Genomic DNA, 19,721 nt, shown 5'->3' with positions numbered 1-19,721 from the left:
ACCGTAGTAATCACAGTGGTGATATCTCCAGCCTCGCCCAACAAAAACCTCGGGGGCCCGGCAAGGCTCGAGGCGCCCGGGCACCCGCCCCATCTCCAGGCACCACAGGGAAGCCGTCGGTCAAAGTCGCTGGTCTGTAACCCTCTGCTGGCCCTGCTCCCACCAGACTGCGCCGGAGACACTGTGTTCCATTCCGGCCCCCAGAGGCCAGACCACTGCCTGCCTGGGCTGTCTGACCATGAACCTCAAACTCCCAAGTCCAACCTCAAGGAGCCGCCTGCCCCAGAAAGCGACGGAAGCCCCCGGTCCCGCTCAAGTCACACAGCCAGACCAGCCAAAGGAGCCGCCTCGCGCCCACATCGCAGTGTCCTTGGGGCGGGCAGGTCTCTCTCTGCCTGTTTACCAGAACCCTGTCCCCAGTTCCCTTTCCTGACCTCCAGAGTGCCCCTGAATCTCGGACACCCTGGGTCTCCCCAAGCGCAGTGAAGTAGGGTGGTGAGTACTCAGCTGAGGAGACAGTGACCAGGATCCATGACCCCAGTGCTCAAACCAATTGTCATATGGTGACAATGATGCTGGGACCCCAGGCAAGAACTAGTGGCCGGCTAAGACCTCCGGACCACCTCACATGTGGCCTCATGAGGCCAACACAGCTGGGACCTTGGGAGTCCAGCGCCCAAGGGTGGCTGAAGCCCCCAGAGAAAGCCCTGGCTGCAGAGCCCAAGAGGAGAGGGTGCCTGGAACCTCTGCTCCTTGCTGCTGTAAGCCTGGGCCCCTGGACCCTCTCCGTCTCAGACCCCTGGCCGCCCCAGGCCCTCTAGACTTGACACCCTTGATTTCCCCCAAAGTGCACCAAAATTCTGACAGAGAGTGAGGAGAGAGGGCTGGTGAGGACTCACCTGAGGAGACGGTGACCAGGATTCCTGGGCCCCAGTAGTCAATATAGTCACAGTGCTAGGGGCCCCATTAGGGGCTGTGCAAAAACCCAAGCCCTGGCGGCCTCTGCCCCCAGGCAAAGCCAGGCCCCCAGGTCCACAGAGCCCACTCTGCCTGGCCGTGTTCCACAGGCAGAGGGCCCACCTAAACAGGGCAGAGAAGCAAATCGCCTCAGACTCAGACACCCCCGGGGACCACAGAGGGTCCCCCACAGACCAAGGGACCTCCGGAAGTTTCTTCCCCAGCCCAGGACAGAACGGGCAGAGAGCAGTCTTACCTGAGGAGACGGTGACCAGGGCGCCCTGGCCCCAGGAGTCAAAAGCATTGCCGAGGGACACAGTCCTGGCTGCCCCCAAGGCATGAACTTGGGTGGCCCGGCCCGGAGGGCTCCCCTGCCCTCACCACACAGACCCCGAGCCCGCCAGGCTCTGCTCACCACTCCTCCCGCCCAGCTGGCTTCTCTCCTCCCCTCAGGCCTCAGCTGGCTCACCTCCAGGGGCTTTGGCAGATCCAAGGGTGGACCCTAGTGGACCGGGACCCTGCCTTGCTCAGGCCATGGTGGGGCTGCATGGACCCCAGGGAACTGCCCGAGGCCCAGGCAGAGCTGCGAGGGAGACACTCCCCCACGGGCCCCAGAGATCCAAGTCCCAGCAGCGTAGCTTCTACTCTGCTGCTTTTCTGCAAAAACACACCCTGCCTCCTGCCGGCCCTGACTCCCGTCCCAGGCCCACCCAAGTCCCGCTGTCCCTTGACTTGGACACTGGACACCAGACTCACCGGAGGAGATGGTGACCAGGGCACCTTGGCCCCAGAGATGGAAGTCAGCATAGTCACAGTGGGCTGGCCCCATGCTGGGGGACACGGAAACCCACCCAGAGTCCCCAGGGAGCCCCCAGGAGCTGCAAGTCTGTCTTCCTGAAGAGACTTGCCCCCCACCCCACAAGCGCCTGCCTGCCTCAGCCCCTGGTGTGGGATTTGAGCATCTGCTGACCCCTGACCTGCTTTGTTCCCATGAGGTCACATGCTCCCTGCCCCTCCCAAGGCTCGCTGCCCCAACCCCTGATTCCCTGGGCTCTGTGCAACCCCGGCCTTGGGGACCTGGCCCCTTGCCTGGGCTGGGCCCTGCTCCGTGCCCGCCTGGGAGGCCCCCCCACCTTCAGCCCAGGTGGCTCTCCTCCAGCCCCTTCGGGCTCCTAACTGACCCAACCCTGTGTGCCCTGACAGGGCACCCTCAGGGTGAGGCCCCGGCTTCCCTGGAGCCCCTCTGCTCAGGGGTTTTTGTAAAGTTGTCAATCTCTGTGGCCCCACCCAGTTCCACTGTGGTTCCTGGCTCGGCCAAAACCCTGAGGGCTGGCCGTGGGCGAGCCGGGGCCGGGGTAGGGGGGTCAGCCACAGAGCCCCTTGGAGAGCCCTGCCCACCGATCCCCATGGTCGTTCCTGGGCTGGACACACGGAGTCTGTCACTGTTAGTGATCCTCACGGTGCCGAAGGTGGCCTGCATTGGGTCCCTTCTCTTCTGGAAACGAGAGCAGATTCAAGCTGTCTTGCATCCACCTGCACTGGAGCTGTGTTCTCAGCTGGAGAAAGGCCCGTGGGGGCAGTGGGTGGGGAAGATGGGGCCTGGGCTGTTGTCGGCCTTCTGGGTGGCTGGTCCCCACGGCGTGGCCCTGGGGGGTTTGTCAGGGGCTCTCTTTGGCCATGGCTGTGAATCTGGCAGAAGCCTCTTATTAATTCCACCTCTCACTGGCCTCCAGGGGCTGGGGCTGCACTTCATGCTGGACCAGGGGTGCCCCCAGGGCTGGGGCCTGCCCTGTCTGCTGGCTGCTGTCCTCCAGGATGAGGCTCAGCTCTGAATGCCCCCGGCAGGTGGGCAGGTGCGAGGGGAGGGGCGTGATGGTGTCAAGGAGAGGATTGCTCTCCCTCCAGACCTGCGTGCACCCTGGGGGCTGGAGGGGAGGGGGTCTGCCCTCAGCAGCATCAGAGCTGGGGCTGCGGTGCCAGGACCCACGGGTGTGCCACGTGTGGGCCCTCAGGGGGGCTGAGGTGAGCGCGGTGGGCATGCTCGCCCTTGGACCACTGTTGAGAGTGGGAGAGAAGGGCACAGATACGGTTGGGACTAGGGAGAGTGACCATGCCCTGGAGGCTTGCTGAGGGAGGGGGTGAGTGGACAGCATGCTGGGAAGCCTCTCTGTGTCTGAGTCCAGCTGAGGCCACGGCTAGAGGCTGGGCCCTGTGCCCGGAGGAGAATGGCTGGTAGTATTTGTAGCTGGATTTAAAGGTGACCTGTGAGAGCTTAAAGTGTTCAGTGAACGGTGCCGCTGGTCTCCTTCGTGGTTTCCGAAGGGGAAGATTTAACTCAGCGACCAAAGATTGTCTCAGTCACTAGAGCTTTGTGTAGAATTTTACTTGAAGTGAAAGTGACAAAAAGCTTCTGACAGAGACATCAGAAGAGGGTAGGAGAGTACTGACCTAGTTAAGCCTTAAATACTTCTCAACTGGCTGCTGAGAACAGGTAAGAAGAGTGCCTCGAGGTTGTGAGAGTTCCACCAGACCCTTTCCCAAGGCATACGTCCTGAGATAACTTCAGTACAAGATCAGCCAGGGAGTTCTGGGCAATGTCTCTGGGTGAGGTATATACTGTTGCTGTGTAATCAGGGATACAAGTCTCGAGAAACAGGTTCCCAGGCAAGACTCAATAAGCATTAACATAGAGCCTCAGAAAAACATTTCCGTGAGTAAGACATTGTGCTGAGTGATCATTAGCTCCCAAAGGGATGCCAGTCCTCAGGCAAGAGACTCTGCTGCACAGGCTTAAAGAGAGCATGAGTGAGAAAGCGCACGCACTCCTCAAAGGGCCTTGGACTGCCAGCTAAGCTTTAACTCATTCACCTGTGTGCCCGTCTCTCAGTCGGTAAAGAATCTGCCTGCAAGGCAGGAGACCCAGGTTTGATTCCTGGGTCGGGAAGATCCCCCGGAGAAGGCAATGGCAACTTACTCCAGTATTCTTGCCTGGAGAATCCCACAGACAGAGGAGCCTGGCGGAGCAGAGTCCATTCGGGTCACAAAGAGTAGGACATGACTTAGCGACTAAACCTCCAGCTGTGTGTCCAGCAAAGAGGCTGAAGGATGGGGGGCTTGCTGAGAGACTCGGTTTTGGCTCTGGGGCCTCCTGTCTCCCTTTCAGGAAATGGGGGATGTGGCTGCCCCAGGCCCTCCAGGAAACAATTGCTGTGGCCCTCCCACATCCCTGGTTCCTGCTTGGGGGAGGGGAGGTACCCACGGTGCCCTGCCAGCCCTTCTCACTGGGCTTGCATCTCCAGCCCCAGGCAGCTGGCGCCCTGCTGGCACAAGGTCAGCCAGGTCACAGTGTTGTAGGCCCTGTGTGGGCGCAGCCCTGCCCTTGTCTGGCCCCCATGAGTGACAGGATCTGGCTTTGACTTTTTGAGTCCTTCAAAGTCTGACCTGCCTCCCCCCTCCAACCCACAACTGCCTCTTCCAGCAATGGTGTGCAGAGCTTGGGTCAGGGCAGGGGTGGTGGGTCCAGAGCCTGCAGACCATGCAGCTGGCCGTGTTCATGCCCAGGCTGGGCTCCTTCTACGGCATCCTGTGGCTGAGTTCTGGGACCCCATCCTGACCCCACCCTCCCCAAACCAGAGAAAGGACATGATGCTACAGGCATGTGTCCCAGCCAGTTGCCAGGTGACGCATCCGGATCTCCATGATGGAGCGGCTAGAACCAGGCCCACTGGCCATGCTGAGTCAGTCTCTTTTCTTCCGTCCACCCAACTCTGGAGGGTGGGTGACATACCCCACTCTGGAGCACGAGGTTGTGAAGATGTCTCCTGACTGGGCTGCCCCAAACAGGGTGTGGAGTCCAGTTGAGGACTCAACCACTGAGGCAGGAGGAAAGGTTATCCTGGTCACTCAGCTGCCTCATTAGAGTCAGGGCACATCCATGCAATTGCTTCTGAAAATAGCCAGTGAGCTACAAGTATTCTTGGGCCTTGATGTCCAAGGCAGAGGGGAAGGCCACTGGGTGAGCCGTGATGGAAGGGAGGTCTCAGTTCCTTGAACTTCTGGCTCACAGGGTTCAGGAGAAGAAGACAGAGATGACATCTGCTTGGGTGATCAGAGGCCTTGCTTAGGGTGGTGGCTGCGGGTGGGCCCAGGGCTCTCCACAGCCCTGCAGACTTGGTGAGTTAATCCCACTCCAGGGCCCTATTTCCTAGAGCCTGCACTGAGGTAGACCAGATGGCCAGAATGTGGTGAGCTTTGGCAAGTGATGAAGACTTTCCTTGATTTTGTGGGGAGAGTACTTGTATCTGAGATGCTGCTTCTGAGGTTGTCCCCTCACGTACAGGAACTGCTCTGGACACTTGCTCCAGAAGGTGGGTCTTTATGGGCAAAAACACAAGAGGAAAAAATCTTGACACTTCATTGATTAGGTCAGAAGCTATACAAGGGCTATTGCTGCCTCAGTCGATAAATCAACATGCGCAAGGAGTCACCAAAGGAAAAAGAAACAGGGGACTCATCCTTTGACACCCAAGGGCATGAGCAAAGAAGGGTAAAAACCAGAGAAAAAGATAACAACTAACAAAGGTTTTCAAAGGTGAGGTGAGGGAGGGGAACCAACACACGCTGTAAGTTTCAAAAGCCAATTTCAAGAAAATAACAAAAGATTCTTGTGTCCACTGGCTTGTTTGTCCCTCCACCCCTACAGCCCAGAAGAGGCAATTGGGGGGTTAAAGCTTCGAGAGGTCTCCCAAGTCCCTACAGTCCTGGGAGAGGGACACTGACCAGGGGTGCCATGGTACTCCATGGGAAGGGTACCTCCAGCTGCAGGTGACAGAGGCCTGACCTTCACTGGGATGACCAAGGGTGGCTGGCCTCCTCACAAGTGAGGAGGCGGGGTGGGAGCTTGCTCAAGGCTGAAGGTATGGGGGCAGGCTGTGTCTCTGAGGACATCTCGGCCATTCCCTCAGGACTATGGGGTGGTTGCTGTGGCTGGAAGCATGACAGGCCCTCTCCCCAGCCCTGCGACAGGAAGAAAGAGCTGCAGCAAGTCACCCCTACTGCAGCCTGGCTGTGTACGCAGGAAGGGGGACCCCACTGCTTCCACACCTCCGTGTTCAGAACGATGCTGCATCCACAGCACCCCGGGACCTGGGAACGCTCTCCTCTGGGAGATTCCAGGGAGGCAGGGTTGTTTCTGAGTGCCTTGTCTTAACCTCTTCTTTCTGCCTGGACAGACTGGCTGCCGTGGGAGCTGCCAGGGAAAGGGTGTGGGCAACGTGGGTGGGTTTTCAGTGACAAGGCAGGAGCCCCCGGGGCTCAGATCCTGGGGCAGAATCCCCCTGACTGTGGGACATGCCTATCCTTTCAGTACAATGACCACATTTAGCAGGGTCTCAGTGACCATGACACCCACTTCACGAACCCTCCTTTGCCCTAAGGTTACATTCATCAGGCCAAGGCCGATGCTTTGGCAACAGTCGCCAGGGGGATCCACAGCCCTAGGTGGGGCCAAGGGTGTGGGCACTCACCCTCACCTATAGGACAGGGAGGGGCACCTAACAGGTGGCCCTGTCACTGCTGTGTGCACTTGCTTGCATGAATGTTCTTACACTCATTCAGTTCAGTTCAGTTCAGTCACTCAGTCGTGTCCGACTCTCTGCGACCCCATGAATTGCAGCACGCCAGGCCTCTCTGTCCATCACCAACTCCCGGAGTCTACCCAAACCCATGTTCATCGAGTCGGTGATGCCATCCAACCATCTCATCCTCTGTCGTCCCCTTCTCCTTCTGCCCCCAATCCTACCCAGCATTAGGGTCTTTTCCAATGAGTCAACTCTTCGCATGAGGTGGCCAAAGTATTGGAGCTTCAGCTTCAGCATCAGACCTTCCAATGAACACCCAGGATTGATCTCTTTTAGGATGGATTGATTGGATCTCCTTGCAGTCCTTTTACACTCATTAGTTTGCAGGAATTTGCATGAATTTCTTTGCATGCGTTAGTTTGCCTTGCCAAGTCTTATGCATGTTTGAGGTAGTTTGCCAGCTTTTCTCCTGAGGGCAGTCATGACTTGGATTTTGAGGTTCTTTCCTGCTGTGAACTCCTCCTTCATCGTTCCCACAGACTCCTGCCGTTGTAAATTTCCAGCCAATGGTAAAGGGAAGGGCCAAGAGAAGAGCCAAGCACCCTCGGGAATTCTTGGAAGGCTCCCACTGACCATGGGTCCTGACTGACCACCCACACCATGCTGGGGAAAGTGGCTGTCCTGTGGATGAGGTCTCAGGATGGACAGAACCAGAAAATGTGGCACACTCAGCTCCCACAACAGGAAGATCCCCGTTGAAGGCATGGTGGTGAGTTGGCTTTCACATCCAAAGGTGCCCCCGCCATCCTCCACCGTAACTGACCCACAACAGTCAGCCTACACGTGGCCAGCTGCTGTTCTGCTGGTGGCGCTGCTTCTGCTTGGAGCCACACCAGCTCCCCGTGGCCCCTGAGCTGTGTGGCAGGAATGAGGGATGAAACTTGGGGTTTAGAGGACTCAGGAAGAGAAGTGGAGTTGGCTGCACAGAGACAGCCTGAAGGGGCAGGAGTGTGGTATGGCTGCAATCAGGGGAGTACATGGAAGAAGTCTGGACCTGCCTTAGAAGCAAAGCACCATTGGTGAGAGGCACGTGAATGGTTTGGCAAGACATGTCTTAACAACCTTGTTCCCCATGTGCTGCATAGGACATCAACTTGGAGGGCTCCGGGGTGTGCCTGACAAGACAGCACCTTGGCAGGCTCCAGGGTGTGCCTGATCGGACACCACCATGGTGGGCTCCGGGGTTTGCCCCACAGGACACCACCTTGGTAGGCTCTGGGATGTGATCAATAGGATACCACCTTGGCAGTTTCTGGGGTGCGCTCAACAGGACCACAGTGGCAGGTTCAGGAGTGTACGTCTCAGCTGCTGCTGCCTTGGCAGGATCCAGGAGCAGACACAGTGGGTTGCCCAATCATGGAGGTGGGGCTGAAACCATAGCTGAGCCCCAGGGTCTGTTTGACTTAGGAAGCAGGGCTGAGATCTCTTCCCGTGGCTGTGTGAGCTGTGAATTTATCACCACGGCCGTCTTTGTGAGCTCAGCAGCTGTAGGGCATCCAGATGGACAGCAGGTGCTCCAGCAGCTGGAAAGGTCTGTTCTTGGCCACTGTGGGCTGTGTAGGTGCGTGTGTGCCAGTACTTGGCTGGGTGGCTCTGAGCTGCCTCCACGGCAGGTCCAGGCCCACAACCACTGTGTTCCTGGAGCCTGCCTTCAGCGGATCTGAGCTGGTGGCCTTGTGAAAACAATGACTGAGGGACACCAAGGCAGGTTGCCAGCATTCCCACTAATGAGGTGGGGCCAGGGGCAGTGCCAACAACAGTGTACTTTGTGAGCTGTCGCATCAGGTGACAGGTGACACAGTACAGCACACTCCTGGATGAACAGCTCCAGAGAGGAATACTCAGTGGCTTTTCTCCAGTGGGGGTGCTTCAGTCACATCTACCTCCCACCACAGATCAGAAATGAAGCTCAGAAACAGATCTGAGGGCCTCTACTCCAACAGCAATGATGCAGACCCTGCCCCAACAGGGCTGTGACACCCACAGAGGAGAACAGAAGCCTTGCTCAATGCCCAGTGCACACCTCCTGTCAAGGGGATGACTGACGGCAAGCACACACTTTGGAAAGAGACGGCAGGCATTCACACTAAAAACAGCCTTTGCACCAAAGTATATTAAGCCTATGCAGGCTACTCCCTTATAAAATAGCCCATGAAGACCACAGTAGACAACTGTTTCTCCTAAACTCACAGGCCAGGAGAAATATGAGTAAAATGAAGAATCAGAGAAACCACTCCCACCTAAAAGACCAAGGGAATTCCCCAGAAGGAACAAACAATGAGACAGACCTCTTAAGCCTAAGGGCACCAACTTCAAAAAGGAAGTAATGAAAATACTGAAGGAATTATGAAAGGCTATCAACGGAAAGGCAGATTACTGCTGAAAGGAATTAAAAACTATAAAGAGGAGCAAGAAAAATTAGAAAATTCCTTTGCTGAGACGCATGCTGAGCTCAAGGCAATGAATAGCAAGATGAATCTTGCAGAAGAAAGAATAAGTGACCTGGAGGATAGACCAGTGAAAGGTATCCAATATAAAGAGCACACAGGAAGCCAAAAAAAATCCCTATAAAAGCAGTAAGAGGAAAGGCCACCACGAACACAGCAACCCAAACAAGATGAAAAGGCAGAGAAATATTCAGGAGGCAAAGGAACATGATAAAAGCCCACCAAACCAAACAAAAGAGGACGAGATAGGGAGTCTACCTGAAAAATGACCCAAAATCTTGAAAACAAAATGGAGTTATAGATAAATAGTCTGGAAACAAGGATTGAGAAGATGCAAGAAAAGTTTAGTAAGGATCTAGAAGAAATAAAAAAAGAGTCAATCAATAATGAATAATGCAATAACTGAGATCAAAAGCACTCTGGAGGGAACCAACAGTAGAATAACTGAGGCAGAAGATAGGATAAGTGAGGTGGAAGATAGAATGGTGGGAATAAATGAAGCAGAGAGGAAAAAAGAAAAAAGAATGAAAAGAAATGAGGACAACCTCAGAGACCTCTGGGACAATGTCAAACCCCCAACATTGGAATCACAGGAGTCCCAGAAGAAGAAGACAGAAAGAAAGGCCATGAGAAAATACTTGAGGAGATAACAGTTGAAAACTTCCTTAAAATGGGGTAAGAAATAGCCACCCAAGTCCAAGAAACCCAGAGAGTCCCAAACAGGATAAACCCAAGGCGAAACACCCCAAGACACATATTAATCAAATTAATGAAGATCAAACACAAAGAACAAATATTAAAAGCAGCAACGGAAAAACAACAAATAACACACAAGGGGATCTCCATAAGGATAACAGCTGATTCTTTCATTAGAAACTCTTCAGGCCAGAAGGGAATGGCAGGACATACTTAAAGTGATGAAAGAGAAAAAGCTACAACCCAGATTACCGTACCCAGCAAGGATTGCATTCAAATATGAAGGAGAAATCAAAAGCTTTACAGACAAGCAAAAGCCGAGAGAATTCAGCACCACCAAACCAGCTCTTCAACAAATGCTAAAGGATCTTCTCTAGATAGGAAACACAGGAAAAGTTTATAAACTCGAACCCAAAACAACAAAGTAAATGTCAATGGGATCATACTTATCAATAATTACCTTAAATGTAAATGGGTTGAATGCTCCAACCAAAAGACAAAGACTGGCTGAATGGATACAAAAACAAGATCCCTACATATGCTGTCTACAAGAGGCCCATCTCAAACCTAGGGACACATAAGACTGAAAGTGAATGGCTGGAAAAAGATATTTCACACAAATGGAGACCAAAAGAAAGCAGGAGTAGCAATACTCATATCAGATAAAATAGACTTTGAAATAAAGGCCGTGAAAAGAGACAAAGAAGGACACTACATAATGATCAAAGGATCAATCCAAGAAGAAGATATAACAATTATAAATATATATGCACCCGACATAGGAGCACCGCAATATGTAAGGCAAATGCTAACAAGTATGAAAGGGGAAATTAACGGTAACACACTAACATTGGAAGACTTTAATACCCCATTCACACCAATGGATAGATCAACTAAACAGAAAATTAGCAAGGAAACACAAACTTTAAATGATACAATGGACCAGTTAGACCTAATTGATATCTATAGAACATTTCACCCTAAAACAATGAATTTCACCTTTTTCTCAAGCGCACAGGGAAATTTCTCCAGGATAGATCACATCCTGGGCCACAAATCTAGCCTTGGTAAATTCAAAAAAAATTGAAATCATTTCAAGCACCTTTTCTGATCACAATGCAGTAAGATTAGATGTCAACTACAGGAAAAAATGTTGGGTAGGATTGGGGACAGGAGGAGAAGGGGACGACAGAGGATGAGATGGTTGGATGGCGTCACTGACTCGATGGACATGGGTTTGGCTAGGCTCTGGGAGTTGGTGATGGACAGAGAGGCCTGGCATGCTGCAATTCATGGGGTCACAAAGAGTTGGACATGACTGAGCGACTGAACTGAACTGAACAGGAAAAAAACTATTAAAAATACAAACATATGGAGGCTAAACAACTTACTTCTGAATAACCAACAAATCACAGAAGAAATCAAAATATGCATAGAAATGAATGAAAATGAAAACACAACAACCCAAACCCTATGGGATTCAGTAAAGACAGTGCTAAGGGAAAGGTTCGTAGCAATAAAGGTGTACCTCAAGAAACAGAAGAGAAATCAAGTAAATAACCTCACTCTACACCTAAAGCAACTAGAAAGAGAAGAAATGAAGCACCCCAGGGTTAGTAGAAGGAAAGAAATCATAAAAATTAGGGCAGAAATAAATGCAAAAGAAACAAAGGAGACCATAGCCAAAATCAGCAAAGCTAAAAGCTGCTTTTTTGAGAAGATAAATAAAATAGACAAACCATTAGCCAAACTCATCAAGAAAAAAAGGGAGAAGAATCAAATCAACAAAATTAGAAATGAAAATGGAGAAATCACAACAGACAACACAGAAATACAAAGGATCATAAGAGACTGCTATCAGCAACTATATGCCAATAAAATGGACAACTTGGAAGAAATGGAAAAATTCTTAGAAAAGTGTAACTTTACAAAACTGAACCAGGAAGAAATAGAAAATCTTAACAGACCTATCATAAGTACAGAAATCGAAACTATAATCATAAATCTTCCAACAAACAAAAGCCCAGGACCAGATGGCTTCACAGCTGAATTCTATCAAATATTTAGAGAATAGGTAACACCTATCCTACCCAAAACTCTTCCAGAAAATTGCAGAGGAAGGGAAACTTCCAAACTCATTCTATGAGGCCACCATCACCCTAATGCCAAAACCAGACAAAGGTGCCACAAAAAAAGAAAACTACAGGCCAATGTCACAGATAAACATAGATGCAAAAATCCTTAATAAAATTCTAGCAAACAGAATCCAACAACATATTATAAAGATCATACACCATGACCAAGTGGGCTTTATCCCAGGGATGCAAAGATTCTTCAATATTCGCAAATCCATCAATGTGATACACTACATTAACAAATTGAATGATAAAAAACATATGATTATCTCAGTAGATGCAGAGAAAGCCCTTGACAAAATTCAACATCCATTTATGATAAAAATCTGCCAGAAAGCAGGCATAGTAGGAACATACCTCAACATAATAAAAGCCATATATGATAAACCAACAGCAAACATTACCCTCAATGGTGAAAAATTGAAAGTTTTTCCTCTAAAGTCAGGAACAAGACAAGGATGCCTACTCTCACACTACTATTTTACATAGTTCTGGAACTTTAAGTCACAGCAATCATAGAAGAAAAAGAAAAAAAGGAATCCAGATTGGAAAAGAAGAAGTAAAAGTCTCACTGTTTGCAGATGACATGATCCTCTACATAGAAAATCCTAAAGACTCCACCAGAAAAATACTAGAGCTAATCAATGAATATAGTAGAGTTGCAGGATATAAAATTAACACACAGAAATCCCTTACATTCTTATACACTAACAATGAGAAAACAGAAAGAGAAATTAAGGAAACAATTCCATTCACCGTTGCAATGAAAAGAGTAAAATATTTAGGAATCAGTTCAGTTCAGTTCAGTTGCTCAGTCGTGTCTGACTCTTTGCCACCCCAAGAACCACAACACGTCAGGCCTCCCTGTCCATCACCAACTGCCAGAGTCTACCCAAACCTATGTCCATTGAGTCAGTGATGCCATCCAACCATCTCATTCTCTGTAGTCCCCTTCTCCTCCTGCCCTCAATCTTTCCCAGAATCAGGGTCTTTTCAAATGAGTCAGCTCTTCACATCAGGTGGCCAAAGTATTGGAGTTTCAGCTTCAACATCAGTCCTTCCAATGAACATTCAGGACAGATCTCCTTTAGGATAGACTGGTTGGATCTCCTTGCAGTCCGAGGGACTCTCAAGAGTCTTCACCAACACCACAGTTCAAAAGCATCAATTCTTCGGAGCTCAGCTTTCTTTATAGTCCAACTCTCACATCCATACATGACCACTGGAAAAACCATAGCCTTGACTAGACGGACCTTTGTTGGCAAAGTAATGTCTCTGCTCTTTAATATGCTGTCTAGGTTGGTCATAACTTTCCTTCCAAGGAGTAGGTGTCTTTTAATTTCATGGCTACAATCACTATCTGCAGTGATTTTGGAGCCCTCAAAAATAAAGTCAGCCACTGTTTCCCCATCTATTTGCCATGAAGTGATGGGACCAGATGCCACGATCTTAGTTTTCTGAATGTTGAGCTTTAAGTCAACTTTTTCACTCTCCTCTTTCACTTTCTTCAAGAGGCTCTTTAGTTCTTCTTCATCTTCTGCCACAAGGGTGGTGTCATCTGCATATCTGAGGTTATTGATATTTCTCCTGGCAATCTTGATTCCAGCTTATGCTTCCTCCAGCCCAGCGTTTTTCATGATGTACTCTGCCTATGAGTTAAATAAGCAGGGTGACGATATACAGCCTTGACGTACTCCTTTCCCTATTTGGAACCAGTCTGTTGTTCCATGTCCGGTTCTAACTGTTGCTTCCTGACCTGCATACAGGTTTCTCAAGAGGCAGGTCAGGTGGTCTGGTATTCCCAACTCTTGAAGAATTTTCCACTGTTTATTGTGATCCACACAGTCAAAGGCTTTGGCATAGTCAATAAAGCAGAAATAGATGTTTTTCTAGAACTCTCTTGCTTTTTCGATGATCCAGCGGATGTTGACAATTTGATCTCCGGTTCCTCTGCCTTTCCTAAAACCAGCTTGAACATCTGGAAGTTCAGGGTTCATGTATTGCTGAAGCCTGGCCTGGAGAATTTTGAGCATTACTTCACTAGTGTGTGAGATGAATGCAATTGTGCAGTAGTTTGAGCATTCTTTGGCATTGCCTTTCTTTGGGATTGAAATGAAAACTGATCTTTTTCAGTGCTGTGGCCACTGCTGAGTTTTCCAAATTTGAGTATATATCTACCTAAAGAAACAAAAGACCTATATACAGAAAACTATAAAACACTGATGAAAGAAATCAAAGATGACACAAATAGATGGAGAAATATACCATGTTCATGGATTGGAAGAATCAATATAGTGAAAATGAGTATACTGCCCAAAGCAATATATAGATTCAATGCAATCCCTGTCAAGCTACCAATGGTATTTTTCAGAGAACTAGAACAAATAATTTCACAATTTGTATGGAAATACCAAAAACTTCGAATAGCAAAAGCAATCTTGAGAAAGAAGAATGGAACTGAAGGAATCAACCTGCCTGACTTCAGGCTATACTACAAATCAACAGTCATCAAGACAGTATGGTACTGGCACAAGGACAGAAATATAGATCAATGGAACAGAATAGAAAGCCCAGAGATAAATCCACACACCTATGGACATCTTATCTTTGACAAAGGAGGCAAGAATATACAATGGAGAAAAGACCATCTCTTTAACAAGTGGTGCTGGGAAAACTCGTCAACCACTTGTAAAAGAATGAAACTAGAACACTTTCTAACACCATACACAAAAATAAACTCAAAGTGGATTAAAAATCTAAATGCAAGGCAAGAAACTATAAAACTCCTAGAGGAAAACATAGGCAAAACACTCTCTGAAGTAATCATAGCAGAATCCTCTATGACCCACCTCCCAGAGTAATGGAAATAAAAGCAAAAATAAACAAATGGGGCTTAATTAAACTTAAAAGCTTTTGCACATTGAAGGAAACTATAAGCAAGGTGAAAAGACAGCCTTCAGAATGGGAGAAAATAATAGCAAATGAAGCAACTGACAAAGAATTAATCTCCAAAATATACAATCAACTCCTGCAGCTCAATTCCAGAAAAATAAGTGACCCAATCAAAAAATGGGCCAAAGAATAAACAGACATTTCTCCAAAGAAGACATACTGATGGCTAACAAACACATGAAAAGATGCTCAACATCACTCATTATCAGAGAAATGCAAATCAAAACCACAATGAGGTATCATTTCACACCAGTCAGAATGGCTGCTATCCAAAAGTCTACAAGCAATAAATGCTGGAAAGGGTGTGGAGAAAAGGGAACCCTCTTACACTGTTGGTGGGAATGCAAACTAGTACAGCCACTATGGAGAACAGCATGGAGATTCCTCAAAAAACCAGAAATAGAACTGCCATATGACCCAGCAATACCACTGCTGGGCATACACATTGAAGAAATCAGAATTCAAAGAGACACGTGTACCCCAACGTTCATCACAGCACTGTTTACAATAGCCAGGACATGGAAGTAAACTAGATGTTCATCAGCAGACGAATGGATAAGGAAGCTGTGGTACATATACACAATGGAATATTACTCAGCTATTAAAAAGAATGCATTTGAATCAGTTCTAATGAGGTGGATGAAACTGGAGCCTATTATACAGAGTGAAGTAAGTCAGAAAGAAAAACACCAATACGATATATTAATGCGTATATATGGAATTTAGAAAGATGGTAATGATGACCCTATATGTGAGACAGCAAAAGAGACACAGATGTAAAGAACAGACTGTTGGACTCTGTGGGAGAAGGCGAGGGTAGGATGATTTGAGAGAATAGCATTGAAACATGTATGTTATCATATGTGAAATAGATCACCAGTCCAGGTTCAATGCATGAGACAGGGTGCTGAGGGCTGGTGCACTGGGATGACCCTGAGGGATGGGATGGGGAGGAAGGTGGGAGGGAGGGTCAGGATGGGGAACACATGTACACCCTTGACTGATTCATGTGAATGTATGGCAAAAACCACCACGATAGTGTAAAGTAATTAGCCTCCAATTCAAATAAATTAAAAAGAAAACAGTAAGAGACCTGTGAGATAATATAAAGTGTGCAAATCTATGCATAATAGGGAATCCACAAGGAGACGAAAGAGAAAAAGGGCTTTAAAAGTATTTGAAGAAAGTATGGCTGAAAATTTCTCAAACCTAAAGAAGGAAACAGCTATCCAGATACAGAGGCACAGAGGGTTCCAAACAAGATGAACTTGAACAGACCTACACCAAGACATACTATAATAAAAGGGGCAAAATTTAAAGATTCAGAGAGGATTCTAAGGCAGCAAGAGGAAAACAAAGAACCTCTGTAATGCCATCAGCCCATTTCTCTACAGAAACTCTGTAGGCCAGAAGGCAAGATATATTCAAAGTCCTGAAAGGAAAACACCTACAGCCTAGGATACTTTACCAAGCAAGATTATCATTCAGAAAGGAGAGATAAAGAATCTCTCAGACAAGCAAAGACTTAGAGAATACAGCAATACTCTACCTATCCTTAAAGAAATATTAAAAGTCTTCTCTAAATAGAAAATAAGAATGAAGCTATAAGAGTGAGAAAATCACAACTGGAAAATAAATCACTTAAATAAACCAGTATACATATTTAAAAAATAAAAAAAGATTGTGGAAGTAATAACAACCACAATGATCAGAAAAAGAATAAAAATGAAGATGTAAAAAAGGACATGAAAGTCATAAAATATGGAAAAGGAGAGTAAGAAAATACAAATACTTTTTAGGATGTGATTGAGCCTAAACAACTATCAGTCTAAAGAGAGTAGATATAGGAAAGGCTAACATACTTGATATAGGAAGGGCTTCCCTGGTGGCTCAGAAGGTAAAGAATCTGCCTACAATGCGGGAGACCTGGGTTTGATCCCTGGGTCAGGAAGTTCCCCTGGAGAAGGAAATGGCAGCACACTCCAGTAGTCTTGCCTGGAAAATTCCATGGGCAGAGGAGCCTGGTAGGCTACAGTCCATGGGGTCGCAAAGAGCTGGACATGACTGAGCAACTACACTTCACTCACTAACTAATACTTAAAAATGGGGCAACCACAAATCAAAAAAAAAAAAATACAATAGATTAACAAAAAACTAAAAGATAATACAACAATAGCATAAAATAAAAGGAAAATTTCAAACCATGAGAGGAAAAGAAAAAAGTAAAAAAAGAACAAACAAAATATATAAAATCAATTAGAAAATGAGGTTTAAAATGGCAATAAATACATATCTTTCATAATTATCTTAAATATCAATGGTATAAATGCTCCAACTAGAAGTATTAGAGTGCATACTGGATAAAAAAACAAGAGCTGACAATGTGCTGCCTATGTGACTGACCTTAGGACAAAGGACATACATAGATTCAAACTGAGGGAATGGATAAGATATTCCACTCAAATGTAAACGACCAGAAAGCAGAAATCACAATATTCATATCAGACAAAATAGACTTTAAAGCTTAGACCATAAAGAAAGATAAAGAAGGACACTATATAATGATAAAAGAATCAATACAAGAGGATTTTACACTCATCAACATATATGCACCTAATACAGGAGCACCCAAATACATAAAACAAATACTAACAGACATAAAGGAGAAATTGATGGGACTACAGTAATAGGAGACTTTAACACTCCACTGACACCAATGGACAGATCTTCCAGAGAATCAGTCAGGCAACAGAGATACTAAATGATACGAAATAGAACAGTAAGACTTGACTGATATGTTCATGATATTGCATCCAAAAACCCAGAATATACATTCTTTTCAAGTACACAAGGAATATTCTCTAGAACACAAACTGGGGCACAAAACAAGCCTCAACATATTTAAGAGTGTAGAAATTATGTCAAGTTCCTTTTCTGACCACACAGCCTGAAAATGGTAATCAAGCACAGAAAAGGAAATGAGAAAAAACAACTGCATAGAGACTAAACAGCTGCTGCTGCTGCTGCTGCAAAACCAGAGTCAACGAGGAAATCAAAGAGGAAACTGAACATACCTCGAGACAAAAGACAGTGAAAACACACACGAAGCCTCCGGGGACAGCAAAGCGGTTTTAGAGGGAAGTTCATGGTGATACAGGCCTTCACAGAAAAACAAGAAAAATCTCAAATAAGACCTAACAGAGGCAGAAGACATTAAGGAGTGGTAAGAATACACAGAACTATATAAAGATGCCTTTAAAAATGCCTAAAAAAGCTGGATAACTAAGATGGTGTGGTCAATCACCTAGAGCCAGGTATCCTGGAATGTGAAGTCAAGTGGGCCTTAGGAAGAACTATGAGGAACAAATCTAGTGGAGGTGGCAGAATTCCAGCCCAGCTATTTAAGATCTTAAAGAGCGATGTGCTGTTAAAGTGCTGTGTTCAATATGTCAGCCGATTTAGAAAACTCAGCAGTGATCACAGGACTGGAAATGGTGTTTCCATTCCAATCCCTAAGCAGGGCAATGCCAGAGAATGTTCCAGTTACTATACAACTGCACTCATTTCACATGCTAGCAAGGTAATGCTCAAAATCCTTAAATCTAGACTTCAACAGAATGTGAACTGAGAACCAGATGTACAAGCTGGGTTTACAAAAGGCAGAGTAACAACAGATTAAATTGCCAACATTTGTTTGGTTATGGAGGAAGCAAGAGAATTCCAGAAAAACATCTACTTCTGCTTCATTGATGATGCTAAAACTTTTGACTGTGTGGATCACAACAAACATGGAAAATTCTTAAAGAGATAGGAGAACCAGACCACCTTACCTGTCTCCTGAGAAATGTGTATGCATCTCAGGAAGCCACAGTTAGAACATGACATGGAAAAACAGACTGATTCCAAATTGGGAAAGGAGTACAACAGGGCTGTATATTGTCACCGTGCTTATTTAAATTCTATGCTGAGTACATAGTGTGAAATGCTGAACTGGATGAATCACAAGCTGGAATCAAGATTTCTGGGGAAATATCAACCTCAGATATGCAGATGATACCACTTAAATGGCAGAAGATGAGGGGGAACTAAAGAGTATCTTCATGATGGTGAAAAAGGAGAATGAAAAAGCTGCTTGAAACTCAACATTCAAAAAACTAAGATCATGGCATTTGGTAGGATCAATTCATGGGAAATAGAACGGAAAAAGTGGAAACAGTGACAGATTTTATTTTCCTGGGCTCCTAAAATCACTGCAGACAGTGACTGCACCCATGAAATTAAAAGACACTTGCTCCTTGGAAGGAAAGCTATGACAAACTTAGCATATTAAAAAGCAGACACCATTTTGCCAAAAGTTCCATGTAGTCATGTAAAGAAGCGAGAGTTGGACCCCAAAAAAGGCTGAGTTTTAAAGAATTGATGCTTTTGAACTGTGGTGCTGGAGAAGACTCTTGAGAGTCCCTTGGACTGCAAGGAGATCAAACCAGTCTTTCTAAAGGAAATCAACCCAGATTATTCATTGGAAGCACTGATGCTGGAGCTCCACTACTTTGTAACCCCGATGCCAAGAGTTGGCGTATTCGAAAAGCCTCAGGTGCTGGGAAAGACAGAAGGCAAAAAGAAACAAGGGTGTCTGAGGATGAGAGGGTTAGATGGCGTCACTGGACACGAATTTGAGTTAGGTCTGGGAGACAGTGAGGGACAGGGGAGCTTGGCGGGCTACAGTCCATGGGGTCACAAAGAGTCGGACACAACTTAGCAACTGAACAATATTATAGATATTGAATATGAAATATATGTGTATACATGCACATATGCATATATATTCAATAGGAACAATATAAACTATTGAAGATATATTATATTTTCTTATAACTCTCTCTCTCTATATATAT

General features: G+C 46.9%; 2 gene segments (V, D, J or C); both read right to left on the bottom strand.

Annotated features, from left to right (window-relative positions):
* Positions 1-19,721, bottom strand: part of LOC145530217 (Ig mu chain C region membrane-bound form-like) — a 193,135-nt gene that overhangs the window by 11,047 nt on the left and 162,367 nt on the right.
* Positions 1-19,721, bottom strand: part of LOC145530219 (Ig alpha-1 chain C region-like) — a 275,477-nt gene that overhangs the window by 148,114 nt on the left and 107,642 nt on the right. The window contains 1 exon segment of the C gene segment in view: positions 504-575. Coding sequence covers positions 504-575 — 72 coding nt within the window.

Source organism: Giraffa tippelskirchi, chromosome 12, assembly GCF_054371585.1.
Source record: "Giraffa tippelskirchi isolate mGirTip1 chromosome 12, T2T-mGirTip1v1.2.pri, whole genome shotgun sequence".
NCBI lineage: Eukaryota > Metazoa > Chordata > Mammalia > Artiodactyla > Giraffidae > Giraffa > Giraffa tippelskirchi.
Note: the sequence above shows the minus strand (reverse complement) of the source record. Positions and strands in the feature narration are given on the sequence as shown.